Source organism: Pleuronectes platessa, chromosome 13 (genome assembly GCF_947347685.1).
Source record: "Pleuronectes platessa chromosome 13, fPlePla1.1, whole genome shotgun sequence".
NCBI classification, from domain to species: Eukaryota; Metazoa; Chordata; class Actinopteri; order Pleuronectiformes; family Pleuronectidae; genus Pleuronectes; species Pleuronectes platessa.
Window position 1 is genome coordinate 22,695,535 of NC_070638.1, and position 14,907 is coordinate 22,710,441.

Sequence of the window (14,907 nt, forward strand, 5' to 3'; positions counted from 1 at the left end):
TATGTTGGCACGATAGCAACCCGTATGCTCACGTCTGGCAGGCGCTGAGACACACACACACACACACACACAGTAACGGGTGTGTCACAGTAGCCATCGAGTTGGGGGAGGGAAAGAGGGGAGGGGAAGGAGAGATCAGCATGAAGTGCATGTGCTCCAAATTATAAATGCATTCACATCTGGGTGAAAGGGTGATGTGAGGGGGATGGGAGATGATCATAGACCAAAGTCTATGCAGAGAGAGGGAGATGTGGACAGATGCCAAGGGAAGTGTAAAGTGAAAGAGAGAAAGATGGAGGAAGCAGTGAATGAAGGCGATGAAGGAAGGAGATCAAGGGAAAAGTCAAGGTGAGCAGCATATCTGACCTTCACATCAACACCACTGTGCTGAGACCTAATTTCTGATGATAATCAGCTAAATAACAAATAGCTTTTAAAAATGTTTTTAAAAAAACTCTAAATTGGTAAAAAAACTGATAATAGCTTATTTTCCCATGATGAAATATCATGTTGTTGAATCATCACAATGGAAAGAAACCTGCCAAAGAGGTCACTAGAGCACACTGAATTACCACACGAGTAATACTTTATCACACAATAATGCTCTTCATATTTCGTTTGCAGATGCTAATTTGAGTTTTTGACATGAATCATAATAATCATATAGCTTCCATGGTTGTCACACCACTCTCACTGCTCTAGTTTCCTGCATCTCTCTACACTGTTAACCAGTAACAGACAAATTTCAGTGTAAAAGAAAATATAAAAAATGTTTCTTAAGCAAGCCATTTTGAGAAATACAGCATTTGCAAATGCATCTTTTTAAGATTGGTTATGATAAATAACTAAATCAGATCAAGAACTTTTTTTCAGGCATCTAAGCCTCCGTGACAAAATATGATTGTGACATTAGTTTGTTTTAACCTTTTAATATTATGACATCTATTATCTAGGTGCCTGCTCCAAAATTACACACCCAAAATGTATAGATTACATCTCTGAAACTACAGGATCTATATGAATAATATTAAAATTTCCAAATGGCTGTTATAGGACAGAATAGGAACAGAGTAGTAGTTCGCTTAAGCAGCAAAAAGAGCAGAGGCTGCAGAAACCAACTGATGAGCTATACGAAAAAAGCATGTTCCTGTGTCCTGAGTAGGACGGGGAAATGTGGTAAACAGGACACTAACATGAAGACACTGAGGAAGTAGTATAGAGTATCTACTAACCTGGTATCGGCTCCTTCCAAGATGCGTTCGGCCTGGTCGCCTATGACTTCCTGTCTCAGATAATACAGCATCCTCACCCTCAGCAGCACCCTGAATGGACGGTGAACAGTAAGTGAAGCAGATCATTAGGAGGGTAGACTAAAGATTCCTAAGAATGCAACATTGATCTTCTGGTGTACTTCTGTTAAGTAGAACATTTATGGAGATGCAACATAATGTTAGACTTTTCCTGTTTTGAATAAAATATTATAGGAGCTTGTGATATCGGGTGTGTCATTAAGAGAGTTCTGATAAATAGGGTTAGTCACATTGAACTGACTTTACAGGAGGATTTGCTGTACAGAGGCAGAAAGGTGGAATTTAATAGGACAGTGAGATAAAGATCTTTGATGTTCGAACTTTCATTATTCAGATTGAAAATATCCTTCGGTTTTCTTCTGTTGAATTACTGGTTTAAAAAAAATAAGAAAACATTTTATACTGCTTCATTCTTCTCTGGATACAAAGTACAGATGTAAGAATCTTCTACAGTGAAATTAATCATGTCGGTAAAGGCAAATCAGATTTGATCTCCTGACACTGGAAATGCTAGAGATCGGCTCCACTGTAAACATTTGTAACCACAATGTAATGTCAATAATGTTTTTGCGCAGAAGAAGGGAGGAGGGGAAGGGGGAGAAGGGTGGTAGAAGGGGATGAGTGAGAGGAGCAAAGAGGGGAAAAAATAAAGAGGTAGAGCGATGTGGTGGAAAGGAGGAAAAATAAAGTTTAGTTTCGGGGTTAAGATAGTCATTTGCAACTCATTCTGCGGGGTGTGTTGCAAGTTGGACAAGTTGCAGTGCGTGTGTGCGTTAGTGTGTGTGTTTGTTGGCAGGCTGTGAGTGCTCATCCATCAATGTGCCAGGCCTGATTAGCCACACAACGCTGTGCTTCAGCCTAGCAGATGGTACCACATAATCACCCCCAAGTGTGTGTGCGTGTGAGTGTGTGTGAGTGTATGTGCGCATGCATCTTTCACCCAGTTCCAACAGGTCTGCCTGCCTAGCACCTGGCCTGGCACACAGCCACACACATACACACACACACACAAACGCATGTACACACAAACAAACAAACAAACTTCCCCCTCAAGAAGAATAAAAAATCTTGGAACTGAATCTGGGGGGCAAGGAAGCATATCACCCTGACAACAGGAAAAGAGCTGACCACAAAGCAAATGAGTGTGTGTATATGTGAGTGAAAGAAAGAAAACAGGAAGATGGCTGCCTCTATTTAAGTTGTGTGTATGTTTTTGGAGTCAGACTCACGCCTGCCACATGCCTCTATGTCCTGGTTTTAAAAACCTGTTCCATTGAAATTAGTTTGGTAGCCATGAGGTTTGCACTTTGGGAATTTAAATGTAACCAATAATACTCAGAATACTGTTTCGGGCCCCTAAACATTTTATTAGCCACTTGCTATTATGGTGTTTCAGGAGTTTGAAGAAGCCTTACTTGTTACAGTGATGTTTCAGGTGTCTCTTGTAGCTATCCTCTTGCAGTAAGTGGTCAGGATTACAGCTGGCCAGCCAATCAGCTCGTGGGGTCTGTGGAAGCGGAGCCTGGGGCTTCCCCTTTTTGCCTTTCCTACCCCTAGGCACTGGGGTAGAGAGACCTGGGGGTGGGAGGTGAGACGGGCAATAGTGACAAATTTAACACCTTGTGTAAACATTATTCATGCACAGTTTGGAGTGAATGTCAACAAATTGTATGTACCTTTCAACTATCAAAATGGTATAGTACCTGAAATGTGTAGAGTGCCAAAAGAAGGCATCACGTCTTATATGATTCTAATATTTTTCATATATTCACGCAAACCTTATACTGTGTATTGCATTTTTTGAGGCACATATTTTTTTTCTCCCATCCACCTAATAGGCCTTCAATAATAAATCTTGATCTTATGAGGGAGATTCAAATTCCACTATTTTCAGATGCTGATCAATGGTGCAGTAAGTTGAATCAAACAATATTTATATGCATCTAGTGTAATTGGATGTGTGAGTTTTACCAGAGTGATTGGTCAGCGTCTTGGTGGTCCCATCTTCACTCGGAGTGATAAGGTCCCAGATAAAACTTTTGATGTTCTCGTCTCCTCTGTAATGCAGCAGGCAGTAGGCCAGCAGGGCTCTGCAGATGGTTTCCACATCGGCCTCCTTGAGAGGGCGCTTGAATCGACCGTGGGCCAGGATTTCACTCCACCTGCCCCAACTAAAGACAGACATAGAGACGAAGGAAGCAGACAAGCCTGTCAGAATTATTGATAAACTTGCCTTTAAACTTATACTGCTGAATATGATGCAACACTTGTAGAACAGAACAAAGATCTGCCACAAAGTGGGTTGGGAATTAAAGCAAAAAGGTCACAAAATTACAAAGATTGTCAGAATTATTAAAATAATTGATCAATTAGAACAAAACAAAAAGAATCTGGTGCACAACTCTGCACTTCACTATATACATTAACTGGTTAATACAGATCAAATAACCAATATCAAATAATTTTGCACCTAAATCCCCATCTTTTAACCCCACATGATTTTAACTTTCAGATGTTTCTTCTTCTTGTTTGTATGCCTAACTAAGTTAAATAATTTTACTAGGTCTTTCAGACAGTTTGTTATTCCGTGCCACAATACTCACTCACTTGACCCTAATCATTCATGAGTATGTACACAAGCCTAAATCATTTTTCCTGCATCCCAGACATTTATCACACTCCAGCGACAGACACTGATGAGTGTCGGGCCCCCATCCCTCAGTGTGTGTGTATATGTGTGTGTGTTAACATGGATCAAAGCCAAACCCAGCCCATCAACTACAGAGAGCAAGTGACCCAAAAGACTGATGTGGTGGTCTTGTTCTCAGCAAAACATTTTTTTTTACACTGCCGCTTCCAAATCTTCACTGAACCATGTGAACCAGTATTACCCTGAAAAATTTCAGATAGTCAGATGATGGGTGCGGGTGAGTGAGAGAAAGATGACTGATGAGAAAAGACAACAGAGCGACGAGCAGAGAGGACAGGCCCAGTCAGTGTGTTTTTGTGTCCTACAGCCTCGGGCCACGAGACTAGACTGTAACAATAACAACGCTGACATCTCACTAGCACCACTGTTCTTCCTTACACACGCGCATACACACGGTCACACCAAATCAGCCATGAAATGGACGGGTTCACCAGACTCATCACGGCCTGGGGTAAGTGTGTCAATTTGTCTCTGTGTGCAGTTTATTGTATGGCCATCTCTTCAGACTTGAAGGGCTGTTATTGTGTTTTGTGTAGTTTCAGATGTACCTCCATCACGGCACAGATGAATAAACTGATTGTTGAAGAGTTAATGAAATATTGTTTGTACATATATAATGCATAGTTGTCAGGCATTTCCTAAAGGAAATTTGGATGTTGTTTGAATTCAAATAATGTTATGTAATCTAGTGAATATCATTATAAAAAAGTGCACGAGGCTTTATATTATTTAATTGTATGTGTTTGAGATTAAAACTTGCTCTCCGAGAAGTGTGTATGTGTGCATGATTGTATTTACAGTCAGCTGTGTGTTTTGAAGGCCTTGAGACGAAAGCTTTCTCCAATTAATGACTCCGTGTGCAGGTCTGCATCCATTAACTCATTTGCTCTTTCACACACACAAACACACATTAGCCGAGTGATGAACTTCACTCAACAACATGACTCCACTAAAACCACAACTATATTGTCCTCCTTTCGTTTGAATCATCTGCTTTAATGTTTCCTTCCACCACAATTCTATGTTGTGATTACTTTCTGTTAAAAAAAGGAAAATATTCACTTGGATCAAATTAATTGTTGAATCATGTTTAAATCATGAATGAAATAAGCTACGGCCAGCAGCCAGTTATTTTTGCTGGAAATGCAGAAATAGCTTGCCTGGCACAGTACGAAAATAACCAAATCCAACTACAAGTACCTGCTAGGTTCTGCTACTCTGTCCAGGGAGTCACCGAATGCAGATATTAAACCGTCCACAAGCTGAAATTCTTATACTTTGAGTAAATAAGATCATTTCCCAAACAAGAAACACCACACAGTAATCTGGGCACATGTACTTGCGAAGCTTTTTCCCCCTGTATTGCCTGTAAACCCTCTAAAATGTATAGTTTGAGACAGAATTGCTTTAGTTCCAGTCATTTTTGTATGTCATAATTATCCATCTTGTTTTTGAGTAGGAAACATGAATATGTAACAGACCCATAGACCAGAAGGTTTTTCTCCACCCTGAAGCACTCGGACCGCGGGTAGCCATGGGCCTTGTCTTGGGGTCGTCGTGGTTTGGTTGAGGGTTTGCTTGGCTCGTCCTCGTCGCTCTCCAACTCTGAGAACTCCAGCATCTCGTCCTCTTTGGCGCTGCTGAAGTGGCGTGTCTGCTTCCTCACCCTTGGTGTGTCAATCACTAGTGTGTTCTGGAGACAAATTCAATAAAGGCGTTAAGACGAAATGCCTCTAGGGCCTAGATTCTGGTGTGCTTTTTTAAAGATTATAACCAAGAGCCTGGTTTCAAATGCAGATTGCCTGAAACCCACCAATAACAATATGCAAAGTAGCTTCTGCTTTATTCTTGTGATGTATTCCATTTTTTTATTTCTTGTATACTCCGACTACTTTGTTAATACATGACACCTTCTGCACCGAATCTGATTAATGGATATTTGGCTCCATGTTTAATTCCTGTAGCTGAGAAAATAGCTGCTCAGCTCAAACGTTACCTGACATTAATTATGTTGTCTAATGAATTACATTTTTGTTCAATTAATTAGATTTTCTCCCCTTACAGTCGCATTAGTATTTGCAAACAGGGCAGTAGTTAGTTCCACAATTACCACAGAGCATTGCAGTCATTTTCAATTCTAACATCACACAATAAGAAATCCCAGGGGAGCGGCACGCATTCACACTTATGTAAGTGTGTCAGTGGCAGGTCCTCCACAAGAGAGGCAGGAGAGAGACAAGGAAATCAGGAGGGACTACTATTCAGAATAGAAATATTCAGAAAGAAAACAAGTGAGCAATTTTAACAGGCATAAAGATGCCTGTTAAAATCCGTGTAACAATGTGACTTGTTGTAGGTGTGTGTGTGTTTGTTTGTGTGTGTTGGAGCACTTGCCTAAGTGATATATCTGTACCCTCCAAGCATCTGTGCTCTGTTAAGTGAAGCTAAGCAGCTTACTCTCTCTCATTCAAACACACACGCGAGAGCAGGGAAACATGGGTAATTACGGTAGAGAGGAGATTCTCGACCGTCAATATTAATCTCTCTCTGCTTCCCTCCTGTTCTTACGCTCTCCGTCTGTCTCACTTTCCTCCCCCTGACTAACAAATTCTGTAAGCTAGTCCCTTTCCAATAAGAAAAGACCACCAAGTGTGTGTATGTGAGACTTTGGATGCAGTGTGACTTTTCTCTCTCTGCGGCTTTATCGCTACATCACTTCTCGTATTCTTGGTTGCGTTTAATTTTGCAGTTCACAGTAAGCATGTACAGTTGAAAGTGTATGTGCTTGTGTGTTTGTATTACCCGTCCATTCATGGCATCCATGTCCAGCTCAGCCTTCTTGGCCCATTTCTGCCAGAAGTCTGGATCCTCGAGAGAAATGTCTGTTCGGTTACCAGCGGCAACAAAACTGGCCTGCGGACATTTAGGAAATGCATCCATCAACTCAAGGTATTATACTTTTTCAAACACATAACACATGAGATTTTTAGTCATTTCCATTGTCTTTAGGCCATGAAGTTTTTACCTTAGCAAATGTAGAGCCCTTTCCCTCAGACTCTATGGTGATGGTGTGAGTTCGCCTCTGCAGGATCTGGTCGATGTCTTCCTCGCAGAATTTCGAGCCTTCGTCTTCCTCGTCCATTAGAGCTCCGTAAGCTCCCTTCTTCAAGAGGTCCTCGACCTCCTTCTTGGACAATGGCTGGACCTGGAACACAATGGAAAACATTTACTTCAGTGGCTTCAAAGTAATCAGTTGTAAGAGGTCTGAAAACACCTACGTGATCTCAGAAAATAGACTTCCCTTTAAACACAAAGGACACTGAAAAGATTCACTTAAAAGGAATAAATCAATCTCAAGTTATTGATGTAGATACCCCGCTGTTGGCGTTTTCCCGGCCACTCATGCTCTGCAGCACAGCCTTGTCCAGCCCCAGCTTCAGACTGGCCTTGTCGAACATCTCCCTCTCGTAGCTGTTCCTGGTGATCAGACGGTATATCTTGACAGCCTTCGACTGGCCGATACGGTGACACCTGGCCTGGGCCTGGTGGAAGACAGAAATGAAAATTAAGAAACAGTATTCACAAGAGAATTTGATCGATTTTTCTGTTCAGGAGCACATTCAGCTGGATACGTGAGGTTGCAGAAGAGTGAAGTGAAAGATCTAAGTGTGGCTGACATGGCTAGTTCCCAGCTCCTTAGGACAACTCAGTCCAACCACAATTATTAAACAAAAAAATCTGCATGGTGTGGTTTGTACCTGCAGGTCGTTCTGAGGGTTCCAGTCTGAGTCAAAGATGATGCAGGTGTCGGCTGCTGTCAGGTTGATGCCAAGCCCTCCAGCTCGTGTACACAGCAGGAAGACAAAACGGTCGGAGTCTGGTCTAGAGAACCTGTCTATGGCTGCCTGCCGCAGGTTACCACGTACTCTGCCGTCTATACGCTCATAGGGATATCTGGACACAGATTTAGAAGAACAGCTGTCAATAACTGTAACTGTAAATAGAAGTTATTAGAAGATATTACAAGCAGATCTAAGGGCCAATCCAATATTCTATTTACTCTCCTGTTATCCTCAAATTTACTAACATCGTTTATCAAAAACCTCGAGAAAATCATCTGGTGAAAGTGCTCGTCATTTGGTCTCGATGCTCAGCCGAAGATCTTTTGTGTTGAAAAAACCTCCACTCTGTGAACGACTGTATAATTGCGCATGCTTTTGTCTGGCTGCTCAAATGGATTGCATCACTTTAATTAATTTTGGGAATCACATCCTCCCAGTTCAACTTTCATTTCTATTACATCAATCATTTAATCTCGTCAGTTTTCCAGTTTTGAATGAGGAGTGTTTGGATCAAGTCGCTTGTGAAAAATAAAGTATGGGCCACCTGTTCATAAGTCAATAATACGTTTAATCAACCGTGTGTACCTTCTGCTGTTTTGTACACATTTATTTCTTCAATTCTGAGCATCTTTGGCACAAAAATCTCAATGTCTCATTTTCAGATTTCTTCTAGAGTGTGCACTGGGCAGCTAAGATCACACTGAGTATCAGTAGATTGCCAGTATTAAAGGGACTGAGATCACAAATATACCTAGACTATAATGATGATTACTATCTGATTAACCTTTGCACTTATTATGAAATGCTAATTAGTCTATTCTTACCGTCTCTGGATGAGGTAGTCCTCCAGGATGTCCAGACAGCGGACCATCTGACTGAACACCAGGACTCTGTGTCCACCTGCCTTCAGTTTGGGCAGCAGCTTGTCAATGAGCACAAGCTTGCCTGCAGCCTGGACCATAGCCTGGAGAGCCATGTCTGGCAAATCGGTCCTCCCTCCGTTGGACTCCCTGAACTCATCAATGATCTTTTCTTCCGCTCCTAGTCACCAGGAAAGAATAATTATAAATCATCCGGAGCAATAATTGGTTTTGCCGAGTCTTTAAACTGCAGTGGTATGTCAGCCTTTGTAGAGTGTGTGTTTACCATTAATGAGGTAGGGGTGGTTGCAGCATTTTCTCAGCTCCATCATGGTGTTGAGAAGGTTAGGGACATTTGCTCCTCCTCCGCCGCTGCCACCTCCTCCTACACCCCCTTTGGACAGGAAGGTGAAGTTCCTCTCCAGAATTGCCCGATAGTATTTCTTCTGGATGTTGGTCAGCTCCACCTGGCGACCACAACATTTATTATTTTTGGTTTATTTGACATTCTTTAAATACTTGTTGGGGAAATTCTAACAGGATTCAGATTGGAGAGCTGAATGGAGGACATAACCAGAATAGGTTAAGATGTTTTGACTCCACCCTTGATCTCTGAGAAATCTATATTGAGATCATAGTCCTACCTCGATGATGGTCTCCTCCTTAGGGGCCAAGTTCTTCTCCACATCCTCTTTCAGTCTTCTCAGCATCATGGGCTTCAAAATGGCTTGCAGTTTCTGAACCTGAAATACATGGGAGTGTTAATACTTAATTGAAACAGGATTTAGAAACTGTCCAAAGTTTTAAAGACTGTCCATTTACCTGTTCTTCAGTCTTGAGGTCTCCAAATTCAGACATGAATGTCGTTTCAGAGGGGAATCTCTCAGGTTCCAGGAAGTTGAGTAAGCTGAAGAGCTCCTCCACAGTGTTCTGGAGGGGAGTTCCTGTCAACAGAACTTTGTGCTCCTGCAGAAGAAAGCAGAGACAGGAAAGATATATTTAGAGTTTCTAAAAATGAAAGGAGGATGTGAAGAGTTAATTATTTTAATGGCACAGCTACTAGGTCATTATATTCTTGACTCTTGACAAAGAGATAATTTTGCTACAAACAAAAAAATACCACCACTCACCATGTCCATCATTTTGAGTCCTTCCAGTAGTTTACAGTTTCGGTTTTTGAGGCGGTGGGCTTCATCTATCACCACACAGCGCCATGGGATGTTGCGAAGCTCCGGACAGTCAGCCAGAATCATCTCAAAAGTTGTTATAACCGCGTTAAACCGATAAACTCCCTTTATTATTTTACCCTGGAAGATGGAAAGAAGAGACAAAAATAATGAAGGTCCAAAAGAAAAATCTAACATATTCCCAACTCCTTCATCATCTTAGTTTTTATCTAGGGGATAAACAGCGGCGTTCAACATTTTCTAAATCTCATGTCCTGATAGATTCCATATTAGATAAATAACAATACATATCTTTACCCATTCCCTTACTTGAGTATAATTTGGTTTCATGTATTTGCAGCTGTTACCTCCTTCCATTTTGGTGCTAACATTAACCACCCTACAAGGTCTAAGTCTAAGGTTTGTTCTGAGCAGGCCACTGTTATTTTATGGCTCTCCTTGTAATGTTTGACATGATACTTCAAAATCATCACACCAAAACTATATTCCTCATGACAGAAGTGGCCCCTCTTAAGTACAACCTGCTCATTTTGTCTTGGCTGGTCTAAATCCTTCTCATGTTGTGAAATACCACTTCCTGTGTCACGTTCACTCAAATATATTTGTTTGTGTTGGTTTCAAGGAAATTTCATGCCGGTATACTCAGCGTCCAAAGGGCAAAAAAAATTGTGGTTAAGAGTGATTTGCAGCCCAACGACAAATTGTTTCTATTGTAACATTGTTTATATTCATCATATTGCACAGCCTTTGTGAGGAAAAGTCAAGGAAAGCTTTGATAATGAAGCTTGACGATAAAGTTGGACTCATGCCATGCTATACCTGTTTTCTATAAACTCCAAAGATTTATTGTAACACATTAATATAATATCATCACAGATAAGTTGTTTTGCAAGAAGAGTTTAGCAGCTTTGTTTCATCGTGTCTACCTGTGCATCTCTATGGTACATCTCGTAGGCCTGGATGGTCTTGCGGCTGGCCTGGCTGCCGTGGTAGACCACAGCGTTGAGCTCGGTCCAGGTCCTGAACTCTCTCTCCCAATTGGGTATGGTAGAGAGAGGGGCAATCACCAGGTACGGCCCCTCAATGCCCTTCAGGAAGATTTCATTCAGGAACGTAATTGACTGGATGGTCTTCCCTAGACCCATCTCATCAGCCAAGATACAGTTGCGTCTGTGGGGAAAAAAACATGTTCAAAGAGTGAGAAGCTGAAGCACAAAGGCTGCATGCAATGGTGCGTCCACTCCAAAAGCTGCTGTGAACCCTCTGCAAGATTACACAACTTTAACTTGACAAAGTCAAAGTGTCTCCACAATCTAAAAACAGCTCTCCCTCATTTATTAACACTCTTGGTGGTATTTCTCACAATTTGTTATCAGAGATTTTCAACAATTTCTTCAAATGTTTTTGTCGTGGAACATATTCCACTGATATTCTGAAAAACCCAAGAGGAGAATATATCCTTTAAAACAAGAAAACAAAAAAGACAGTAATAATGTGCTCATTTTGCCGGCAGCAATACTTGTCTCTGTACACCTATGGTACCATTACAGCATTTCAAGCACAGATGGAACAAATAAGAAACCTAACAGGGTCACTTCACATCCACTCCAATGTCAACTGCAGTCAGTGGTTTATATCCATAGTTCTTACAAAACAAAAGTAAATGGTGACTTACGAGTTGTACCAGTTGAAGGTTAGCCAGTTGAGGCCTTCTAACTGGTATTCCCTGAGTGAGTTGCTATTCTTGTATGCTTTGGAGCCCTCCAACTTTTTCCAGTCGGCTGCAGGAGGACGTTCCTAGACAAAGAGAAATTATTTGGGGTTATTATAATGACAATCATTTTATAAGAGCATCTTATCAAATCATCAATGCAGAGACTGAGTTTTGTAAGGGTGTATCTTAGTTAAAAAATCTTTCAGATGTAAAAACAATCAGCAACTGTTATGATAGTTCTCCAGGAAAGACCATCTGCCTAAAGTTCTTTCCTCATTCTTCCAATAATATTTAAGAATTTATTAAAACGGGACTGATGTTTAGTTTTAAACATATCTTGATTTTCACCATTTACAAGCTGACATTTTGACCAACTAAAATTTGGGGGAAATGTAACAAAATTAAAAAAAGAGAAAATGTCTGCCAAAAGTTCTGTTAGTCCAACCAACCAACCCCTGAGTAATGCTGCTAGTGCAGCTAAAAATATAAACTGCCTCCAAACACTGCCCTGGAGCATTTCTAAAGAGAATCAGTAGGCAGTAGTTAAATAGATGGACACAGGAAAATAAAGAGTTGGAGGGAAGGACCACAGCCAGTCAGCTGCTTCTGTTCAGCATTAAACACACTGTTAGTGGTTTGGACTGGCCACAGGAGCAGGGCGTGTGTGTGAATGTGTAAGACCGCAAGAACGTGGCCCTGTGGAGAGCATTAAGGGGGCTGTAAATCTGCAGGAGGAAGGAGCAGGCGGCAGGCCAACACACACAAAAACACACATGCACGCGTCTACTGGGAGGAGGCTGGGTAACAGATAGCACCGAAAGAGCGTCTATAGAGACAAAAGCGTATACACACACACACAGGGCCACTTACCATTCTCTTAAGGTTGGGTGTGCGTGCTGCAATGCGTTCATATTCTTCTATCTTGGACTGGTCGATGTCAGCCTTCAGCTCCCATGTGGAGTCCTCATAGGGCAGACTGCACCATTTCACCAAATATAAGGTCACCGTCTGCACAACAACACACAGCAGTGAGAATTAGTGAGCATGCTGAGATGAGACAGAAGCTCAAACCCATGAAAGATGACAGGAGTTCAAAGCACCTCTTCATTTTCATCTGTGCTCTCTGAAATGTCCAGGACACGGTCCACCTCCACGTAGTCTGGGTTAAAAGGCTCATCATCCATCTGGAGAGAAAATTAGCAGAATTTTTCTTTTAGAGACATGGGTTGGCTTCAGAGAATTTGTTGGGCTGAGGTCAGTTGATTTCATGTTTGCAGCATATGACTAATGAAGACATTTATGACAAAATAATTGCTGTATTACGTTCCACATGAGCTTTGACTGAAATATGAGTTTTAAAGAATAGTTCACTGAAATTGAAAATTCACTTATTATCTACCCACCAATATGCTGATCAAGTGGCGGGTGAAGTGTTTGAGTCCACAGAACACTTGAGTGTCATGGGTAAACAGTGTTGCAGAAGAATCCAATACAATTTAAGTCAATCGAGACCTATTCTTCAGCCGTAATAAAACAGAAACGGCATAATTTACACCACGTTATCAGCCTAAATGTCCGCTGATATTTTCCCAAGTGTTGCGTTCAGGGCCCTTGGACACACCATCATGTGGCCACGTCTGCTAGCTTCACCCCCTCCAGTGGACCTTTAGGTTTAAAACACGGTGTAAATGACCTTGTTTCGGGTCGAATATGAATGTTGGGGCTTGCGGACACTTGGATGACACCACACAAGCACTATGGAGGCATTTTCTGTTTTATTATGTCTAAAGTATAAGTCGCCGGTTACTTCAATTGTATTGGATTCGGTCGCCACAAAGTTTTCCCTGAGACGCCAGAAGTGTTTTGTGGACTGTGTTGACAGTGGTGAGTAGATAATTTCATTTTTCTGTGAACTTCTTTCTTTAAAACGGCAAAAAAAACGTGATGAAGTAATATCTATTTACAATTTTATCTACAACACAATAAAGTGTGCACAAAGTGGAGGACAGTGTTCTCTAAAGCCACTGTAAAGTACTTGTGCAGTGCAAGGACAAGATAAGGGACTAATTTTACTGGAGAGCTCAGGTCCTACCTCAGTTATAAAGGTGTTGAGTAGTTGCTTTGCCCTAAACCTCTTGATCTTCTGGTGCACTCTCTTGTCCTTCTCCAGCTCCTGCAAGTCTGCCCAGCGACAGTGGAGGTACGAGCTGAGACACAAGAGACACCGTCAGACGCAGTAATTCATGACACTCATATTGAAACCAGAGTGAATAACAGTGTTTGTAGCCAATGCAGCAAAAGAGTAAACTACCATCACAGGGAGAAAGTTACATGTGTCATATTTTAAATAACATTTCACTGCTAGTTGGGTCCAAAATTTTGCTCATATAATTAGTCTGAATTACCATGAAAATAGTCAGATTACCTGATGAAAACCGCAATTAGTTGAAGCCCTTGTCAAAAGTTACACGGCCTATCAAGACTTTTCCACTTCCATTATAGATCTGAGGCAAAGTACCTCATATGACTGATTGTAAAAATATATATTGACAGTTTTCTACTTCACAGGAGAGAAAAGATACCATAGTGGCCGCAATGTATGGTTACGTTTGTTTATCTTTTATCATTTATCTTTATATAATTTTTTTAAAGGTTTGAAAAGTGGGGTTCATATTCAAAAAGTAAATTATGTGTTCATTACATGACATAATCCTTTAGAATGGAAAAAGTACCAGTGTGTTACATAATGGCCCGTCTGTAGCCTCAATGTTGCTCGGCAAGTTAGTTATGTTAGTCCAGTTTAACTTGCAGGAGTTTCTTAAGTGTTCTATAATGGGTTTTGCGGACATGGAGGAAATAAATTCATAGTGAAAACAAGTTAATACTGCCTCCGAATGTCGTGACTGCAAAAATAAACAAGGGAAAAAAAAATCTGTCCAACAGCCAAGAATTACGGCTGTCATAGATTATGAGCTCAAAAATACTGAAGTGTGAAGAATGCTAAATGTCAGAGAAAATAATTATGTAAGAGGAAAGAGTGTGCAGAATCAACTCACCACAGGCCTTATTATTTGACTACAACTGGATAACACCCACTGAAAAAGTGACTCTTTCTATAAATGTTTGACTTAAGCGACATTTTGGTAAATGCTGTTATATTGTCAGATGTGTATGGGACAGTAAGAAAAACTGCAGTCAAATCCACTCACTTTAAAACTTATTTCATCAATGTAACTGTATGGCACACAATGGGATCAAGGATTACTTCATATTTGTTAACTTTA

General features: G+C 41.0%; 1 protein-coding gene across 5 annotated transcripts in view; it reads right to left on the minus strand.

Moving 5' to 3' along the window:
- The window catches only part of chd7 (chromodomain helicase DNA binding protein 7), a 65,225-nt gene that overhangs the window by 15,861 nt on the left and 34,457 nt on the right, over nt 1-14,907 (minus strand). For all 5 annotated transcript variants that reach the window (XM_053438312.1, XM_053438314.1, XM_053438315.1 and 2 more), the window contains exons 9-26: nt 13,716-13,830; nt 12,724-12,807; nt 12,494-12,631; nt 11,585-11,706; nt 10,836-11,079; nt 9,853-10,029; nt 9,545-9,688; nt 9,367-9,465; nt 9,009-9,189; nt 8,687-8,903; nt 7,779-7,974; nt 7,395-7,562; nt 7,046-7,225; nt 6,823-6,933; nt 5,502-5,713; nt 3,282-3,481; nt 2,726-2,885; nt 1,233-1,322 (exon numbers count right to left, since the gene is read on the minus strand). In XM_053438312.1, coding sequence (XP_053294287.1) covers nt 1,233-1,322; nt 2,726-2,885; nt 3,282-3,481; nt 5,502-5,713; nt 6,823-6,933; nt 7,046-7,225; nt 7,395-7,562; nt 7,779-7,974; nt 8,687-8,903; nt 9,009-9,189; nt 9,367-9,465; nt 9,545-9,688; nt 9,853-10,029; nt 10,836-11,079; nt 11,585-11,706; nt 12,494-12,631; nt 12,724-12,807; nt 13,716-13,830 — 2,838 coding nt within the window. The remainder of the gene's footprint in view (nt 1-1,232; nt 1,323-2,725; nt 2,886-3,281; nt 3,482-5,501; nt 5,714-6,822; nt 6,934-7,045; nt 7,226-7,394; nt 7,563-7,778; nt 7,975-8,686; nt 8,904-9,008; nt 9,190-9,366; nt 9,466-9,544; nt 9,689-9,852; nt 10,030-10,835; nt 11,080-11,584; nt 11,707-12,493; nt 12,632-12,723; nt 12,808-13,715; nt 13,831-14,907) is intronic.